Genomic DNA, 21,113 nt, shown 5'->3' with positions numbered 1-21,113 from the left:
ATGTGGGAGGCGCGAGGAGGCTCGAGATGACAGCTACTGTCAGGCTCCTCATGCCAGACCTTCCAGCACTTGTCAGAGTTAGAGTCAGCTAGTGCCTGTGTGGTGCGCGCCAGCTGAGCCGAGCCGAGCGGGGCTGAGCCGAGCCGAGCCGAGCCGAGCCGAGCCGAGCCGAGCCAAGCCGAGCGGGTCTGAGCCGCGGCCATGAACCCGCCTCTCTCCCCCCACACCACTCAAGCAAAATCGTTATTAATGCGGGCAGAGGCGGGGACTGAGGAGTCGCGTTATTAAGTTAGCCAGGGGAAATTAATGGCACGTTGTTGATATAGCCCGTCACTAGCCTCTCCGCCCTGTGTGTGTGTGTGTGTGTCTCTGTGAGTGTGTGTGTGTGTGTGTCTCTGTGAGTGTGTGTGAGTGTGTGGGAGTGTGTGTGTCTCTGTGAGTGTGTGGGAGTGTGTGTGTGTCTCTGTGAGTGTGTGGGAGTGTGCTTGTGAATGTATGGTCTCCATAGAGGTTTTTCACAGGTAATTGCCTCTAGGTAAACGGAAGGCAAAGAAAAAAAGTATAAAGAAGCAATATTTAGTGGTGTGAGGCCAAAAAAATGGAAAAAGGAGAGGGAAGAAGAAGTCAGACAGAAAGAAAAAACCTAAAGATAAAGAAAACGGGAGGATAGGAAACGTTGGCAATGCAGAACTTGACAATTTTTCCTCCAGTGCAGGTGGGTAGCCAGCGAGCAGAGCTGACAGGATTTGTAGACACTGTCACAGTAGTGGAGAGAACAGTGGGATCCTTGGAGGTTTAATGTGACGCCTCTGAAACGGAAAGGCAAGCTCAACGGAAAACACAGACGCGCAACTCTCTCTGTTCCGCGTCAGGCAAAGACGGCCGTGTCCATGAGGCAACAGGAGGAACCCCACTGACCAGAGAAAGGAGGCAGAAGGGCTGCACACAATCCTTATATTCCAATTTTGGGAAAATTCTAATAAAACGATTAGATTTGATTTAAATTTTGAAGATGTTATGATTGGATTTTGAGAAAAAACATGCACACAAAGAAACACACACACACACACAAGCACACTCCACACACACACACACACACACACACACACACCATCACACTCACACACCCTCAAGCGGAAGCTATCTCCACTTGGCGCTTGTTCAGTCACCACACACACGTGTTCTGACATATGCCCTCTCTTTCCACACACACACACACCTACACATGTCCTTCCCTTTCCTGTACACAAAGCAGAAGACACAATCACAGAGCTCGTTTTTCTTTCACATACAAACATAAAACACACAGTTTATGTGGCATCTGTACATTTTAAATTTCTCTGTATAAACCTTTCTGCTGAACACTTTAGGCTGATTATGCACTCTGCTGGAGTATTATAAGAACTACATTGACAGGCAGAAAGTAGATCCTCTGAACATGAATGAACATGATAGCAGAGCCACATCATTATAACCCTTCCTTTGATACCAAGCCTCAGGCTCTTTTCAAACTTGATATCATCACAACTTATTTGCATGTAAGAGAATATTGGCATGTGGCTTTTGCAAACCAACATGAGCCATCAACTGACTGAACAAATCCAAGTTCACATCAGAGATAGTCAATCATCTGTTGTCTGGTTACAAGTATGCAGTAACTCGATGGGAACAGCAGGAGGCAGTATATCAACAAGCAGCTAAACCATTCAGTCTGCATGGGTCTGCATGTCAATTCATTTGAAGCTGCGCAGAGGCCCAAAGTGCTGTCGGAAACGACACAGCCAGGAGAAGGTTTCCAGAAGCTCCTTCCAGCCTTACAGCTGTACATCTACAAAAAAAAAGAGGCTTTGTTCATCTTGGGACGAAATGTGTCTTTTAAAGCACACACACACATGGACCATCCATTTGAGAGGAGCCACTTTTCCACCAGATCTAGGATGAACAGTCCCTCTGCGCTTCTCCTAATCTCATCTACTGGGAGTGAAGTGAGAGGGCTGATTCTAGACTGACTGCTCAGTGTGTGTATTCATGGGAGCCATTACATCACAAGCCTGACGCTCCGAGCACCGGATCGCATATTGGGTGCACTAGCACATGCACCTCCCATTGATCAGCACAGGATCAACGGCATCACACCACACAAAAACTGAAAAGTTTAACTGTTTTAAATTCCTTCTTTTTACCGCCTCTACTAGAGTTGAAATGAAGCACATTCCATAATTGTATCAATACTGAATGGCTGCGTTGAAGCGCTTTGTCAGCAGTATTTGATTCTGGTTAAAGTGTCACTGAAACTTTGCTTAGAGTCTGGTACCAGAATGCTGGAAGTCTCTGTGTGGCACCGAAGTTGACTTTGAACAAGCACTCCAAGCTGAGATGTAAACAAAAAAACATCATTTATTCATGCTTCATCACAAATGCAAAAGTGACAAGAGCAGGGTGAGAAAAGGTGTTTGATGAACAGATGTTTCGGTCAGGCACCTTCCTCGCTACCAAGGAAGCTGCTTGAGGGGCAATGAAGACATTTTTGAGTTTTCACTTCCGACAGACACAACCCAGCGCTGTTTCTAGTGTTGATGCACCCTGCCACAGACGAGATAAGCTCCGCTCCCCTGCAGTCCTCTGCACAGTGGGACCCTTTACCCTGATCCTGCCACAGGGGCTTTCCCCACCCTGATACCGTCCTCCCTATCTCTCCCACTCTGCCACATCCTTCTGTATCAACTCCCTCTCTGTCTCGGTTTTGCAAAAAAAGAGCATCTTTTAATCCAAACCTGATAAATATCAATGTTATGAATAATATTACACGTAACCTCAGCTTTACTGAAGCTACTGTTGGTACACCTGAAATTCGTCCAAACAAGTTTACTTGCAACAACACAAGTAAAACTAATAATATAGCCATAAAGTCATAAGTCATGCTGCCAAAGATAACATTAACAGCAGTCTATACTTCACCCAATGTCAGTGTTATGTTTACATATCTGGTTGGTTATCAAAAACGTTCCCGAACCATTTAAATTAGATATTGAAGCCTCGAGCGCATGTCTTATAACAATAGCTGTGATAGTGGAAACTTGCCATAAGAGGGATTATGACAATTCTGAATCGCAGAAAACAACGCCAGCAAGTCGGCTGCTATGTACGTAGTCATATCATCTGTGTTAGTGGTTTCTTCGTTCATTTAAAAAATACAGCAGAAGAGTGTCCTTGATTGGGGAAGTTACGTAACTTATTGCACACAATAAATGACTGTAAACTTATTTTGAATACTGTTTTATTAATCTTAAAGAGTGCTGTATACTCATAATTAAATTATATCTAAATATAAAATATAATCAGCATTGGGGCTGTATAACCTGTCATTTGCTAGGCATGGGTCTGCTACTGTTGAGCAATCACACTTTGCATTTTCTTGCAGAAATGCATCTTTAGTTGGTCCTGCTCTCTCCCCATGTGGTGGTTTTGGGGTGTCAAAGAGGGTTGCAGCCTAGGGACTGGGCTTAGGTGTATAACATGGGGTTGTGGGGGTGGGCAGTCTGCTTACCCTAACATTTGGCACAGCCACCCCCCCCCCCCTCCTTCCCTCTCATCACCACACTGAGAGTTAGGTGTTAGCCAGACGCCGCCTGTGCTCGTAGGCTCAGCCTTCTGTGCTGCTTACCCTGGCATTTGGTGCAGGGGTCCTTCTCGTACTCGAGTGGTTCCGGGGTCTGGCCGCGCACACTGGCGGAGCGGCGCAGGCCGGCATCCTCCCGCAGGCGAGCCGCCTCCTCTTTAGCATAGGCCCCCAGCTCCTGGGTATATCTCCCATACATCTGAGGGAGACAGGAAACAGAAGAGCTAACCATGAAGAAATCACATACACTGTTTTTTCCATCTCTTTTCTCTTGGAGTGACTGGAATGATAACACCCTGTGTTATGCTTGAGGTCAGTGTCAGTACAGCAATACGCCTACAATTAAGTTCCTTAAAGACACAATGAAAAATATAAAGTGACACTTTCCCATCAGTGAGACACATAATTAACCTGCCCAGTGAAGGAATATATTAAAAATTCACCTTTTGGTGAATTAGCTTAAAGTCCAACCTTTAATTGAAGCAAATATATTCAGAGAAAGAATGTCCCTCATTAAGAAATAATTATTGGCACCCCTAGAAATGTTTATAAACAAAATGTAACAAAACAAAAAAAAATGTCCACTTATATTTTGTAGAGCTGTGAAAAATAACGCGTTAACGCGTTATGATTAAATTACAGGATTAATTAGTTAATTTTTTTTAACGCATTTAACGCATGCGCAAAATGAGCTTCCAATATACCCACAATTCCGCCCAATCTGCATTAGTCGCCGGCTCGCCGCTGTAATGGGAAGTTCGTGTTTAAAAAAAAAAAAAGATGGAACATTCAATAAAACCAAAGTGATATGCACTCTGCGGGAAGACGTTATCGTTTCACCATAGCAATATCAGCCTTAAGTACCACCTCAACGCTATGCATGCATTGGTCGGCGAGGGGAGTTAAAGTGGAATGCGCCAAACCACCCTCACTGAACAACGTAGGCCCCTCATTAAGTCTGCCTGTGCAAAGTTGACTAGCACAGTTGCAAAATGGATTGCAAAAAGCTGTAAACCGATTCATAATGTTGAGGACGTGGGGTTCACCGAAGTTTTGCGAGTGGCAACGGGGGACTCGAGCATCAAAGCACCGCGAAGACACACAATAATCACAAAAATCCACGAGCTGTATGAAGCTGAAAAGAAAAAAAAGTAAAATGACTTGGCTGCTACGAAACATCAGGTGCTGACAGGGGATCACTGGACTTCTGTGAGTAACGTTAACTACCTGGGTGTAACTGCACATCTAATCACCGACGAATGGAAGTTAAAGTCGTTTACACTAACGTGCATTTAAACAGAAGAGCGCCACTTTGCAGAGGCATGTGCACAACAGTTCCAAACTGGGCAATTGAAGACAAAACGACCACTATAGGCAGTGCACGTAATATGATAGCCGCGGCTAGACTACTGTAAAAGGGCATTTAGAGGCATTAGATTGTGTCATGGTGTGGTTAATGGTTGTTTGACAAAAAAGAGAAACATGTTCAAACATCCTATACAAACAATGGCTAAGAAGCCCAAATCATTTCTGTTTGATTTAAAAAGAAAAGAAAAATGTTTTTTTCAACCATACCAACTGCTAAAGAACTGCTGAGTTGCAGCACCATTGTTTTTTTTTATTAATAAAAAAAGAAAACGTGTTAAATGTATATATCCGTCCTTTGTCATAAATCTTTTTGTTCTCACAAAAATATACCGAGAAAATTGGTAATATGTGATTAATCATGATTAATCCACAGAAACCTGTGATTAATCTGATTAAAAATTGTAATCATTTCACAGCCCTAATATTTTGATATAAGTTGATCAGAGTGTTGAGGAACTTTCAAGCAATCCATGACTTCCTAAAGTCTCCAGAACTATTTTTGGGGTTTGTATGTTTGTGTGCATATAGGCCTTGTTGTAAACCTTGAAGGTATACCTTGTTACACGCACACCAGCAAAATTCTGAAGTCTATTTCTGTAGCCTCAGTGTTAGGTGAAGTGGAACTGACACAACAATGCCGATCATACACAGTTGACCACCCTCAGAGTAGCTATACTGAGAACGAAGGTTCATCTCCTGCCCAAAGGGAAAGAGAACACATTAAATCACTTTGAAATAACACAGCAGGTGGTGTTATGTTACTACTGATGAATAGCACTTGACAAATTTGTGAATTAGTCTGCAACAGTATGCGCAACAGATGCTGAAATGTGCAAACCAAACAACTGCATATTAAAGGCATTCTGATAGGTAATGATAAGTGACAAAATTAGCATAGCAAGCGGATTTAGATTTTTTGCTGATAAGGCTAATTAACTGAAAGCATTCTTGAGATCACAGAAACTGACTCTCGTCATGTATACCGAAGCACTACATACACATGACATCCGCCAGGCCACTGACTAAAATAGAGAAAGGAAACTAACAAGATAATTAGGAAGAAAAAATAAACAAAATTAGCATAGCAAGCGGATTTCGATTTTTTGCTGATAAGGCTAATTAACTGTAAGCATTCTTGTTGTCACATAAACTGACTCTCATCATGTATACCGAAGCACTACATACACATGACATCCGCCAGGCCACTGACTAAAGTAGAGAAGGGAAACAAACAAGATAATTAGGAAGAAACAAAGTGAGGAGTCCCATACACCATTTCACCTACCAAGCAAATCGGTGAAATTTTTCAGTAATTTTCAGACCACACCTCCTCTCACTGGACCTCTCACTGAATTACTGAACTAACTGAACTATATACATTCTCTTTTACATATTTGGTATGAATAACCTCTATACTGTGTTATTCAATTCAATTTAATTTAATTTAATATTATTTACATAGCACCAATTACAATTAAAATTGTCACAAGGTGCCTTACAGAGCCCAGAGCCTGAACCCCTCAGCGCAAGCACTAAGGGCACGTCCACACGGAGCCTGGATTGCCTGAATCCGGAAAGAAATGTTGCCGGATTGGCCTCGCGTCCACACGAACCCGGCGGATTGGGTGACTGAATCCGCAACCTTTTGAATCCGGTCTCCAAAGTGGGTAGATTCGAACCCGCTAGTGAATCCATGTTTGTGTGGACGCCCGATCCGCACACTTTGACGCAATTGCCGCATGTGAAAGCCTCGCAACCTCAGCCTGAACCCTTATTAACCCCACTGCGTTACTTCATAACAGCAACAACATAAACTAAATGTATATGACGTGGCGCCGACGCGAGTAGCAGCCTGTTTTAGCAGCTCTCCGTTTTTCTACTTTTCCCCCCTCTTTTCGCAACGTTTTCGTGACTTACATTTGTCTACTGTGCTTAGTTGTTTGTATTGGGATAGTGTGCTGCTCTTCCTACATATGGATAGTTTTTCGTGGTCTTACTTAGCCAGTTGGACGTAATTTTTGAGACCACGACCGGCATTATTTAATGTCTGAATTGGTTGCCATGGCGCATCGAGTGACAGCCTGTTTTAGCAGCTCTCCTGCTAAAAAAATCCCTAACGGGATTAATACAAGTTTAACTATCTATCTATCTAAATCGATGTTGTAAAGAAGCTGGTTAGGAAAGGGATGACATTAACAAGCCACACATTAATCTATCACTGTCTAATCTATTTGCATCAGACCATTGTTCAAAACCGTGCCAGCAATAGCCTATATGAGCAAATCTGACGTGAAAAGATTTTTATTATAGACGAAAATTTCAAAACGGTAACTTAACACAAACGAGGGTTATGGCGAAGTGCGCGATTTTAACTAGTCCTGTTTGAGTGCTGTGGTAACACTGATTTCAGGTGGTAGAGAAGTCGTTCAGCAATCGGAAGATTGCTAGTTGGATCTCGACTTCTGTCTTCTGTCATTTTATGCGCATGCTCCATTACATCTTTACAGTGGGTTCAACCACTCCACCCCAGCGTTTCTGTGTGGACATAGCCTAAGGCAACAGGGGCAAGGGAAATTCCCCTTTGAACAGGAAGAAACCTTGAGCAGAACCTCAGCTCAAGTGGGCGCATGTGCTTGGGGACAGCTGGGGAGAAAGATAGGAAAAGAGAGGGGGAGGGGGCAGAAGGGAAGGGAGGAGAGGAGAGGAGAGAATCTGAGTTATCAATTAATCTGACGAAGGGTGGGGGAATTACACTGAACTGTAATCATACCCCCCCTCCCCCAGCCCTGCACACTACCCCCTACCTCCCCTCCCTTGCTTTCTTTTTCTCTGTTATGCAAAGGCAGCTCTAAGTTGTTTGCGTATTTCTGTCAATTACTGTACTACCTTTCAGTTTTCTATCCTCCTATCACTCCTCCCCTTGTCTCTCTTCCATTTCCCTCTGCCCTGCCACAGGAGCCTGAGGCGGCAGCTCCCACACAGGTGCTTTCAGTGCTGTGGAGAGACTGAGGGTAGAATGCAGTGCTTTGAAGATCCACTGGGTATTCTCTTTCTCTCAGTCTCTCTTCAGTTTTTTAGGCTTTTCATTCTCCCTCTGTCCATTTCTCTATCACACTCCATCTGTCTCCATCTAGCTCTCTCTCTCCCACTGCCTCAACCCACACTCTCTCTCCAAATGTCTCTTTATCAAAATCTCTCCCTAATCCATGTCTCTCTCCCTCTCTATTTTTCTCCCCTCTTTACCTAACCCCTCTCTCTCTTGACCTACCTCTCTCTTTACCACCCCACCCCCCCCTCTCTCTCCCTATCCCCCCTCTCTCTCGACCAATCCCCTCCTCTTTCTCCCTCTTCTTCTGTGTGGTAAACACTGGTCCCTGTAATCTGCGGCCCTGGCACCACCGCGGCACATTGAGATGAGCGTCACGATTCCGCCAGACTCCCTCTCTCCGCTCGCCTGAGCAGGTGCAGCTTGCAGCGAAAGCAAAGATACCCTGACTGATCGCCCGTCCCTTATCCTCACCGTCTGCCCCATTTCATGTATCTGCCCCCCCATCTCAGCCACTCACATCGCCCATTTCACACCTGCATTCAAATGCAAGCAGAGTACCCCCTCCCCCCACCTGCCTTCCCTCCTCATGGAAGCACAACGCCACTACCTCGCTGGCGGTGGATTCACAAGCAGTCGAAATGTGCTGTCAGCGATCATTTTAAAAAGCCTGGCGAGCACCACAAAGGGCCAGTATAAAAAGCACCACATCTCTGCGCTGTCTATTTTTAGCCTCAGAGGCTCCACTGTTTCACGCACAGCCGATATCAATCATCCTGCGATCACATTTAGCAATCTGACCGCCAGGATTACAGCATTTACCATGAGTAGACAAGCGCAGCAGGCTGTTTGATAATGCATCTTTAATTGCGTTAGACTAGGCTCACCTCCAGCATAACAAGCCTCTGCCTCTCCCTCAACTGGACATAAATCACCCTCAGAGATTCCATTTAAGAAATCGAATTAATAGGAATGTAACACGTGCTATTAAAAGGCTACTGTGGCGTACTTGCTGATAATGAAAGCCCTAATTGCACCAAGCTGTGCTCGCTCAAAGAGATCGAAAGTTAGTGTGGCTTCCTTTAACAGATCCCTCACGGCAGGGCTTACAGGATCAATAGAAACGAGTCTTTAAAAGCGCGCCCCTTCAGCGGCACTTGCACTGGAGAAGACCTTAACACCCTAACGAGCGGCAGACAGCTTCCACTCACAGCAGTGCGACACTGGGGAGGAATGCAGGCTCAGGTCAGGCCGAGGGAGGATTGGGAGGGAGGGGTCTCCTGCTCCCTCTGCTGCACAGCTGGACAAGAGATGAGCAACTGCTCCTCTCCTCTCTGGCAGCACAACGGCCAGCATGAGGGCAAATGTGGAAATGGGTCGGTGACAGATTTCGGATTGTTGGAGTGGGGTGTGTTACTGGCACCTGGTTGGCTCACGCTGGACACCAGCAGATATTCTCTGTCCGTCCGGTCACAGGCGCTCACTTAGCCACAGATCCCAGCACACTAATGAACACAAATGGTGCACACGAATAGAAAGTCAAAGACTGACAAGAGTGGAAAGGGATACCAAGACACACAGAACGAGACAAGCCGATGACATAGAAGGTGAAAAGAAGGTTGAATGCGCAGCAAAAAGAAAACTGTGGGATTCAAAATGATGATGGGGGCTGCAGCAGGTCAGTGTTGTGGGATGTTTACTGACCATCAGTGTGCCGAGATCACTCACTGGATGCCCACCAGGCTTGGGGAGTAACGGAATACATCGAATGGCGTTACGTAATTAGGATACAAAAAAAGGTAACTGTATTCCGGTACAGTTACAGAAAAAAAATAAACATTTAGATTACAGATACTTTTAGCAAAAATTGGGACTTCATGGAGATCATTTCCAAACACTGTTACTTAAGAATATATGAATCAAGTGCCTTGTATTAATATATTCCTTGTATGAATCATGTGCTTATGAAAGCAGGAACATGGCTTTTCTGTGTTTCTGTGTGCGTGTGTGTAACTAAGATGATTAGGTGCCACTTAGTCTGCATATGTACAAGAGCATGTTTAGACCAGAAGTGATAAGAAGGGACGAACTGTGCTTCTTCTAATCTTGTGCAAAAATCATCCTTTCCTCGAGCGTCAGAAATCCACCACGTGGTTATCCCTACTGAACGCTAAACTTCTGTCTATAAAAACCTTGTGCGATGTGTTTATCATTGCTTCACTTTCAGCCTTGTGCTGGGAGTGAGCCCGATTGCAATTGTTGTTTGTCTAATAAATATACTTATATGCAGCTCCGGAGTCCTGAGGTAACTAGGGTGAATTTTCACCTATCAGGACTACTAACAGGATTACACATTTAAAATAGATTTTAACATGCAGAACATTATACTATCATCCACATGCGCACTTGACAACACGTCACGAGAAGACAACAAATAAAACAACAAGTCCATATGATGACCTCAAGTTCAGAAAATGCTTTCCCTGGCTAGAAATATCGACACTATTTTGTCCTAAAAGCTGAAAGTGGGAAGAACATAACAGTGCAGTGCACCTTATAGCTCCCCGCGGTGAAAATACTGTAAAATCCAAGGACTCCACGTCAAATTTAATTAAGCAAGACCAACACTGCTAACGTCTACACAGATCCAGTTAGCTAAGATTAAAGTTGGTTAGCTAACCTGTTAGTATTGCTTGCCTACTAATGTAATGAAAAAGTGGGACTTTGATAACTGGGATGATTGTGTGTGGATAAAACACAAGGCCCTGACTGAAATATGTTTGTGGCATTTTAATTGAAGTTTCAGTGTGAAGTGTGAGTAACATCTGTTTATTAACAAAGCAAGTTTGGCTACGGACTATCACTTATACAACATTCAAACAGCATATTTGAACTATACTACTATACTATACTACTCTGTAGGTCCGCCCTATATTTTAATTTGGAACCCGTAGGCCTACTGTCAGTATTTACTTTAAGGGTTTCTTCTGTTTGACAGTTCAGAAAGACACTTGATTCATTACAAATACTGTGGATGTTCTAAATCTGTGTTGTAACCTAAAAAGAACAATTTTTCTTTCTTGTAAAAGAAGCTGATTTGATTTTTTATTAGCCTTTGCTTTGTAAACTGCGGTGTAAACTTTCATGTGTGGGCAAGTGAAAATGAATGGTAGTGGAAACCTGGAGTGTAAATGTGGCCTTTCAAAACCGCTTTCCTTTTTTGCAAACAGCAATGAAAGACAATCAGAGGCATGTGGGGAGATGTGATCTGAGCCAAAACTTTGTGATCTGGGCCAAAACGTTGATTGAGGCACATGATAAACCACATTCTCTGACTGTCAAGTCCCGTCCTGTTCCCTAAATTATGTTTCCCCTGTGTTGTCATTATTATTTCTGTTCTGTGTGAAATCTGTTTGCTTGTTTATGGACTGCCTACCCGTGTACCGAACTCTATTAGTAAAAGTTGTTGATTGCACTTACCCCTGTCTCAGAGTTGCGCTATTGAATCCTCAAACACTACTGCATCCATTACACTGACAATTGCTGAAAAAGTGCCATATTTCTTTAACAGTCTACAGCCGAGGAATAGTTTCCACTTCAGCAAAAGGTTTACACAGAAGTTACAAACCCAAGTAAAAACAATCTAGTTGACACAACTGAGTGTTTCTTTAGCTGACAGCATTCAACAGTAGATGCACATTGCCGCTAAACGTCCAAGGCTTTAAACAACACTGTCAGGCCTGCCTATGAATATTTAATTACGCACTACACATTAAAGTGAGAATTTCATTCCCAAGACCAAGCCTTTGTCACTTATCAGCCTGTGTGTGTGTGTGTGTGTGTGTGTGTAAGGTTGTGTGTGTCAAAGCTGAATCAATAAATATAATGGTTCCACCTGCTGCAGGATAGATCGGATTAACATTTATGAGAGCCATAGACAACAAAGCAAAGCACTACTGTCAGCATCCCAGTAGATCCTTCCTTGTCCCCACAAAAAGCATCATCCAAACTTCTCCAGCTTAGTGGAAAAAAATTAACACACATCCAATTACGCTAATAACTGCTCTCCAATCTACTGGGCTGGGTGTGAGATTTAAGTGAACGACAGCCAAATAGACCTGTTCATTTTTGCACTGTCTTCACTATTTCTCTCCAAAATATAATGGCTTTCGATCCGTAATGGATGAGAACCCTTCAACTTTGCCCTCAGGTCCTACATTCACGCATGGTGAGTGAATGAGTGAGAGAACCCCACCTTCATTAAGAATACGTAAGCCCTTTATAAATAGCAGTCCTTAGCATCGGTCCTTAATGTCTGCTTGTGGTCTGCCCATACCCCACTGATGATGTTTGGATATGCTGCTGTCACCCAGCGGGACACTCCTCCTGAGCGCACCGATAGAGGCTTTGATCCGTGCTGCAGTCACAATTTCCACGTAGCCTCACACTGTCATGGAGGAGACCTGCACACTGTGACCGGCATCTGTTCCTGCACGAGCCTCATGGCACACACTTAGAACCACAAGGTCAAGCGCAGGCCGCGCTCCGCTCTGTACATCACTACAAAGGTGCAGTGCAGACAGGTAGGATTGTTTTCCTTTGGAGAAAATGCTGGCGTACTTGTGCAGACATCCAGAGTCATTTTGTTTAAGAAAGGGCAGTCGTAATACTTGGAGAAGATATTTGATTTCAAATGTCATTTGAATGCCATGGAAAAAAAACACAATCCCCTTCAATACACTTACAGGTTCCTGCACACATACAGAGAGAGAGAGAGAGAGAGAGAGAGAGAGAGAGAGAGAGAGAGAAAAGATTCATAAACACAGAGAGAGAGAGGGAGAGAGAGAGAAGGAAAGAAAGAAAGGGAGAACTTACACGCTTACCCTGGCATTTCAATATGTTTCCCTTTATTGTGCATCCGTTCACGTGCATGACTCATGACTCATACAGGTATCCAGACTTAAGCTGCCATCTGCTCCATCAGGAACAGCCTTTGCCACCTAAATCTAAAAGGGCTGACCCTGACATCTGCTTCACTGCAGTGCGCATCAACCCCCTTACATGCATACAACCCATCCACAGGAACTGTAGTTTAATGTCAGCTTGTGAGACACTGGTAAAGTAGCTTACATAAAGGTGGAAAGGGAGAAATGTACTCATATGCTAGTTACAATTACTTATTTCTAGTGCTGTTTAACGAAAACACTGCAGAAATACACTTTTTTGAGGTCTATTGTAGTAACACAGACTGATCATGTTTTACGGCACAAAATCTTATAATAGCTCAGTTCTTCAGTTGGAGCACTTCTCTGAGGCAAGGGGCTTAGTGCTTTCAATTTCATTCCATAACATTTGTTTCACTGACAAGTGGTAAAAAATGGTCTAGTTCTAGTTCCACTGTGAACAAGCATAAACAGAACTCCCCCTCAAGCGAGTAGAATTTATGATATGCTAACGACTTGCCATAACCAAAATGACAGAATGAAAAAATACAATCAGCACAGAAACTGTGCTATCACAAACCTCCTGAAACATTCCTGAATCGATTGATCCCACACCTTTTGAAAAACGCAAATTCTACAAATATTGTCAGTGTCAAAGAATATAAACATAAGTGCTTTGTGATGACTACTATGCTTACTGTGTCATCTCCAATGTGACTACTTTACTCAAGCCAATGTTTTGCTGTGATGATTATTCAACATGTCATTCCAGACACCCAAACATAGGCCCCGAGGGATGTGTGTACTGTAAATGTGCATAGTATTATTTAGTGTGACTAATCTAGTTGCTTGCCCAAGTCTCCATCCACCCTCACCACAAAACAAATCTATACTGCAGAGGTGATCAAGATAGATGCAGGTGGACCTCGCCATAAGGTTAGAAGACTTAGAGTATAGAGTATAGAAATCTAAGCGTGTGTCAGTACCTTTTCAGAAACTGTTAAAAAGGTACTATAACTTACATTTTAACAGTTTTTCACCATATTTTCAGAACACACCAGAAACATTTAGCAACCCATACTGTACCACTGAATGAAGGTACTGCATTTTCACAGATTCATTTCAGTACCACGGACAACTCTCCATTGTATCTGCATATTTACAACTTACGTCAATGACATGAGTGGATTTATTGGCTAAATAAGGCACACAAAGCCTCACAGTGGCTCTCCACACTGAAAACCAGTCACAGTCAAATCACTCTGATCTGTGATTTCCTATACACCAACCTGAAGCAAAACCCTATAGTGCACTGCATGCGCAGTCACACATTTATTTGTGCGCTGCTTCGAAAATTTGGAGAGTTTGTGGGCTAAAGCCGTGAATTCTTCAACGTGGTGAATATTACAAAAAGACTTGTATTGCTGGAAAAACATGTGTTTTGAAGACCATGTGCATCCAAGAGACGTAAACGTGAGTGTTGAACTAATTTAAATATTTAAATAATTGTCATATATTCCTCAGCTGTGTATCTAACAACTGAAATAACAAAACATTGTAAAAGAGAAGTTGTTATAAAAATCTCTCTAAAAACACACAGCAATTCAGCCAAATGTACAGACTTCCATACAAATGACGGAAAGGATTTTCAGTGGCACCCTGTAATGAAGTAGAAGAGCACAGAGTGATTGATAAGGCCATCGATCTGCAAGCTGATCGATCCCCGTCAGAGTGAAGGATTTAGGGAGACAGCACGCCTGGAGACAGCACGCCTGGAGACACACCAGCCACCATTTTATATATAACATCTATTGATCTTCACACCAATAAGGTAAACCAGGGGCTAGAAAAATGTCACTCATTCATGTCCAGACTGAAATCCACATTGCACTGTGAACAGTCTTGCTGTATTATGCAGGTACTTCCTGATTTCTGCCTGTTGTTGGGCCATTCTCTACACACAGCCAGAATGCTCACATATGAACTGCAGCATTACACACACTGATATGTAAACTGCAGCATTACACACACTGATATGTAAACTGCAGCATTACACACACTGATATGTAAAGTGAGTGGCCCTGCACACCTGCCTTACACACAAGAACAAATCACATGAAAGGCCATGAAGTCTTTCATAGGATAATACAAATAAATCATCCACATAAAGCAAGCACACTATCGAGACGAGGTTTTCTCATTCAACAAATGTAACTGTTTTGAGAAACCGTGGAAAATAATAGCCTCAGTGTACAGAGTGTAAAGGGTACTATCAGACTGCTTTGCTGGCTTGGGTCCAAAAATAACATTTCAGCAATGTCAAGCACATCTGGGTCTCTAATGTCCGACACATGTTGCACTGTGAACAGCAGAGTATCTTTTTTTTGTTTTCAGAAATTGGATTGAGTGTTGTTAACTAAACTTAAAAATAAAATGACAGGCTCTACAATGTGTTTGTACATCAATGAGAAACATCTCTGGTTATTTGAAACACATATCTTTTGTAAGTTAGTGTTTTAAATCCAATCATATATTGCGCCAGATTTTGTGTAATTGCTGAATAGCATTAGGGATCGAAATCGAATTGCATTGTCGAAACCCCTAAGATTTCCACCCCAATCCCTCCATCTCACTCTCCATGTATGTCTATGAAGATATTCCTGGGAAGTGCTTCAGGGTACAGCTGTCAATCCCACAGTGACAGAAATGGAAAAACTGGTGCATGAGTCCATTAATATTCAGAAAGGATTCCACATTTAGTCCATGTGTAGAGAACCAAAGGAAAAAAGGAGGGGTGGTAGTGCAGGAGTGTATGTGTGTGCCACCACTGCTAATACTCTTTTCACTTGCTTGTGATGAAAGTAACCACTAACACAGGTCTTTCTCATTTCACTCTTTTAAAATTATTTCTCCATAGCACGCAATACAACCTCATACACCTTTTTAATATCGCCAGGCTTTACATTCGGCTAACTATCGTAAAATATCTTCTCTCACTGAATGCACCTAATGGTCACGACTGAGTGCGGTATTGGCTTTAGTGCACATCTACTAACAAATAAGCAGCTTTAGATGTATCCCCTTGTTGAATTAAATAGCCCAACGCCTCGTGAAAGAGTGGGCAGCACAGTCGTTGTAATAACACGTCAAATATGCAATGCGTACCGTTTTCCAGAGCCACTGTGTATGAAATTATGTCTACAAACAGTTGGAATCATTCTATCATTCGCTGTAAGTTGGTCACGTAGCTCTACTCGCTTCTTTTCGGAACACTCACCAAAGTTTGCTGATATTGTAGCACACGATGCTCAGCTGGTTCCCGAACCATAACCTCGATGATTATGTCAATGCCGGACTGCTAAATATGACATTTAGCACTTTAGACTAAAGCGGTACATTACATGCGTACGTCGTGTGTATTTTACTTCAATCCGATAACATGGTTACAGTTTGGGCTTAGACTTACTGTTGGCGTAACAGGTACTAGGAATCAAATGCCACGGATGATTTTGTAGCTCGTCGGTAGAGCCCATGGTTTGTGGGGGTGGCGGAGCTGAGCAGAATGTTAGATTGCCATTTTTCTAGCTGGGCAGCAGCTATACGCTTTGAGTTACCACAGTGATATTTGCCCTCAGTTGTAGAGTGGAAGGTGACTCACTACACTACGTGACTCACTATTAGTCTGAGTAAGCTATTTGTTTGAAGCAGACTGTGAAGGATCATCAACGCCAACGTGCTGTTGCTTATTTCTTTAACTCCCTGCACTACTTCAAATAATAGTCTAAAATTATCAGAGCAGTTGACAAGATAGATGTTTTTTCTGTGTATGTGACATGTGTTTCTGTATTTCTATTAACCCTCTGAATTTGAAAGAATAAGTAAACAAGTTTGACTCACTGTACAATGTATTTGCATAGAAATGTTCAAAAATGTCAGGTAACTGATTGCATTTGCCTATCCATTGACTTTTCACTCCGATCTTTACAAACGCCTCATCTTCACTGTGGCAAGATATGGATTATGAAATTAAATCTGATCAGGATCTGTTAGGCATTAAGTCAGTCTCTTTAGCCTGAAGTTATAGGGGAAACCAGGTACAGTTGTAACATACATATTTTGTTCACTCATTCAGGTACACTATATAGGTAAAGATACAAAAAATAGCACGAGTTTTACATTTTAGATCAATACAAAAAACGTATACCAAACAGAAGCAGAACAATCACCCCCCTACCCCAAAGGCGACCCCCTTACCAACCCGAGTCCCTGATCTCTCTCCCTCTATAAAGAAAAAACCAATACAGGTATACCAATATAATGTACAGATGTGATTACATTCAGTTAAATATATTAATGCTGGACTCTTTCTTTAACCAAAGTGTAAGCTGCGTCCCATGCACATAACATTTTCTGACTAGCTCCATGGACACGGCCCACAGATCTCTCCATCATACTTCAGACTCATACATCATTTACTTCTATCACTTAAAGTGGAGCATATATGTCTCCAAAAGGCAAACACATGATTAGGGCTTTCCAAAAACATATGTAAGAAAGACCCAGGTCACAATTAGGAGATGTGATGATTTTCATCACACGACGTTTTCTAGGAGTAAGATACATCCTGTGTATCTGGTTTTTGGAGGTATCATGAAGATTCTCCCATACTGTGTTGTAACATGCCAGTTTGAAGGAGTAAAGTAACAATGTATGGCAACAACCATGCATTATTCAAATCAACAATAACGGTTTTTCTGTAAGTTGTAGTCTGTGCTGTAAAGTGCACAGCGTTTGTTTTGAAAATACCAGAGAGTTGCTTACAAACTAAGGGTGTCACATTTCTGCAAAAGTCGCTATCTTATTTCACTTGCTAGCTACGCTTGCTGGGCACAACCAATTGTAATGCATGTTACAATTGTCCCCCCCACCATCCTCTCCTAATATTTGATGAGATAATTGAAATATAACACATTATATGCAGCTAATACTTATACTACCATCTAGTTTGGAAATCACTGATCACAACCACCTGTTACTTGTGTTCCTGACAAAACGCATCTGAAAGCTGAAAGTCTGAATATAGCATGCTGATGCCATCACATACGTCAGACACAAGCTGAGAAATGAAGCAAGTTACAACTGTCCCTGTGTTACAACTGTCCCTGGTCTCCCCTAAGTGGCTTGGTACAAACCATCCTACGTCGGAAATAGGAGGGATGTTGGCCTTGAGTTCTCAAGGGGTTTCTGTCAGTTGGACAGCATAGGTAGAGTCAGTGTGTCATCCAGTTCTAGAATGCTCTGTCTTTGCAATGCAGCAACCCATTGCTCCACAGGCAGAAGAGCACTGGCTCTACAGCTGACTGGAGTATTATTTTCCCTTTCTCTTCAAGGTCGCCAGGGCCTGGGTCAATTGTTAGGTATTGGGTCAATTGTTATCAATTAGTGGCTCAATGTTAGTGTCCTGATGAATGTGAGGGCGCTAGTTCTTCTTGGACAAATGTATCTAACTCCCCGTTAATAATGATGGTTACGGTTTCAGTGTATTTACATTTGACTGGAAAAGGCAAAGCTGCAACCCTATGGAAGGTCTTCCTTTACCACATTATTTTTTACCATAGTGTTTATTTACAGAGATGGATGGTGGGGGTGTTGAATTATGTGTTCATGAGGAGGGGACCTGCAACACAGGAAGCCACTGTGCTACCAGATGATTCCAGAACCCTAAATTTGTTTCAATTTGGACATCCGGACAAAATGTATGAATTTTGAGTAGTGTACACTATTTGGCGAACTGAGTATCCTGCTAGCGCCTCTGTGATGTTTGATGATTTTGGGGAGCTTTTTGGAGACAATCATCAATCTCCCTTGCTGCCTATAGTCCTAGTAATAATCCCTCGTTCCATGTTGCAGTTTTTTTCATGCAGGAGCTGTAGGTGTAAAATGACGTCAGTAAATAATGCCATGAAAGCTGTTTCTAAGTTAACTGCCCTTTAATCACTCAAATTCATAACAGGAGTCTCCAATAAAGGAGTTAAATTCAGTATCCAGGTTTAAGTGTAATACAACTGCTTGTACAATGAGAGGGTGCTCTATGTTAAAGTTGCCACTGTGACCTGTTAGGTAAGTGCTCTCTTTAAAATGTACTTTGCACATTCTGCGCCCGTCAGAGAGAATTCTAGATGTAGGGTCAGTGGTCATGCTGGGCGTCTGGGTATGGCTAGAGTCTCGGACTATAGCTAGATATTTTGTCTTGCAACTGGCCTTTAAGAATTGAACATCATACCTCTCATACTGTTGTTTTCCTCACTTCCTAATACGGTTTGTTTCTGAATTTGTATCTGCTAAGCACAACTGTTAGGTAAATGATTTATGCCTTTGTGATAGTATAATTGTGAGAACACTCAAGGTCAGCCTTTGAGAAAGGTCTTAACGAGAGACTGGGCGTCACCTCTGCTCTTGACTGCCTGATGTTTCCAGAACTTAATCTAGGGACTGTACAGTTTACTGTATGTAGTTATATTTGTTTTGTAACTCAATAAATACTTTCAAGATCCTGCTTCAACAACACTTAAAAATTATTGTTTTTACTCCATCAGCATTTTTACCACTTTATTACTCTACATTGATTTTCAGTGTAGTTTAGCTCAGTTAAGAAACACAACGCAATAGAAATTAACATCGGGGGAAAAGTCTGTAGCACTATGTAATATTTATAATATTAATGGATGCTGTGCTGCCCACTAGCCCTGTGTTTAAAGATGTATGTTTTATCAGTGTAATTGAAACATATAAGACGGTGGACCTGAACTGTGTTTAACTGCCTTAAACAAAGTCATGCCTTTGAATTTGGGATTCATCCATAGCTCCTATGCTTTCTAACTCTATTTGTATTTCACAGCAAGAGACCTAGTCAGGGGTCAATTGGTCTGGCGACAAGTACACAATGCCAGAAAGTGAATTTTATTGTGAACTATACCTTTATGTGAAGAGGACATAGGAGCTATGGATGAATCCCAAATTCAAAGGCATGACTTTGTTTAAGGCAGTTTAACACAGTTCAGGTCCACCTTCTTATATGTTTCAATTACACTGATAAAACATACATATTTAAACACAGGGCTAGTGGGCAGTACAGCATCCATTAATATTATAAATATTACATAGTGCTACAGTAAATACTAAATATAGGCAAGCGGAGGCTGCATGTGCTTCTCAGTGTCTGTTTCACCCTCATCCTCTGGGCATCTGCTGCTTACACACTATGCTGGATGAAAGACAGAATTCCCTTGGGTATCAAAGCCTTCAACAGGCTGTCAAACTAATTTCCCTATAGAGCCGCAGCCTGTGATAGGCCATCATGTGGCATAGTAACAGGTCTGGAGCCAGCTCAGGGACCAGGAAGAGCCTTGACTTCAATGAGGTATGTTTGTTACACAAAGACCTTCACACTCACACATACAAAGTTTCAGTTTGGATGCACTCTCTCACACAAACCAGCCAGGCCATTTTAAATTTTTACATTCCATCAATTATAATTGTGCTTATCAGAAAATATTGTTTGTGTATGTACTGTATTGCTATGATCTTAAATAATTTTATGAATGAACCTGTGAACCAGTTCATTTATCAAACACAGCATTCATTAATACAAATATATTTCTGTGCTTATTCTGTACATCTGCTTCATGCTTTCCTTGTGGTATATTTCCCAAGATCCCAGAAAGACTGATCTAGAATGTTTCCATCCAGTAACCTGCCATTAGGACCAGTTCTTACATTACTCCGGAATGGATATAGGTGATTCAGTACCCTGATATACCGTGTGAACTAAAATCAAGTCTTGCTGAACTAATGAGTCAGTGGTCAAATAATTACACTTTATCCAAGCTGCCAGAGGTATCCTAGGGAAAGGAGGTATGCAACACCTTTTACTTTACCGTGGCAGTGAAACTGGGTGCTCTGGAGCCGAAAGCGCTAGCATACTGACCCATTTCGCTTCCTCTCCAATCTTTAAACTTCCCTTTAAACTAATTCACTATACACAAGGAAGCATAGAAACCTATAGACTAGCCTATTCTCCTTCAACTCTGACATGGATTCATGGTGGCCTCACACGTTGAAGGAGAGTAGGCTAGTC

The 21,113-nt window shown here is 42.4% G+C and overlaps 1 protein-coding gene across 8 annotated transcripts in view; it reads right to left on the bottom strand.

Moving 5' to 3' along the window:
- The window catches only part of clcn2a (chloride channel, voltage-sensitive 2a), a 41,338-nt gene that overhangs the window by 19,020 nt on the left and 1,205 nt on the right, over positions 1-21,113 (bottom strand). For 4 of the 8 annotated variants that reach the window (XM_031559861.2, XM_042703010.1, XM_031559859.2 and 1 more), the window contains exons 1-2: positions 16,254-17,179; positions 3,665-3,818 (exon numbers count right to left, since the gene is read on the bottom strand). In XM_031559861.2, the coding sequence (XP_031415721.1) occupies positions 3,665-3,818; positions 16,254-16,304 (205 nt within the window). In that variant the 5' untranslated portion in view covers positions 16,305-17,179. Of the gene's footprint in view, positions 1-3,664; positions 3,819-5,542; positions 5,684-16,253; positions 17,180-21,113 lie in introns of those variants that run through there. The other 4 variants (XM_031559858.2, XM_031559864.2, XM_031559865.1 and 1 more) reach the window with 4 other exon arrangements.

This window comes from Clupea harengus, chromosome 22 (assembly GCF_900700415.2).
Source record: "Clupea harengus chromosome 22, Ch_v2.0.2, whole genome shotgun sequence".
Taxonomy (NCBI): Eukaryota; Metazoa; Chordata; class Actinopteri; order Clupeiformes; family Clupeidae; genus Clupea; species Clupea harengus.
This window is presented reverse-complemented; position numbering and strand designations above follow the sequence as displayed.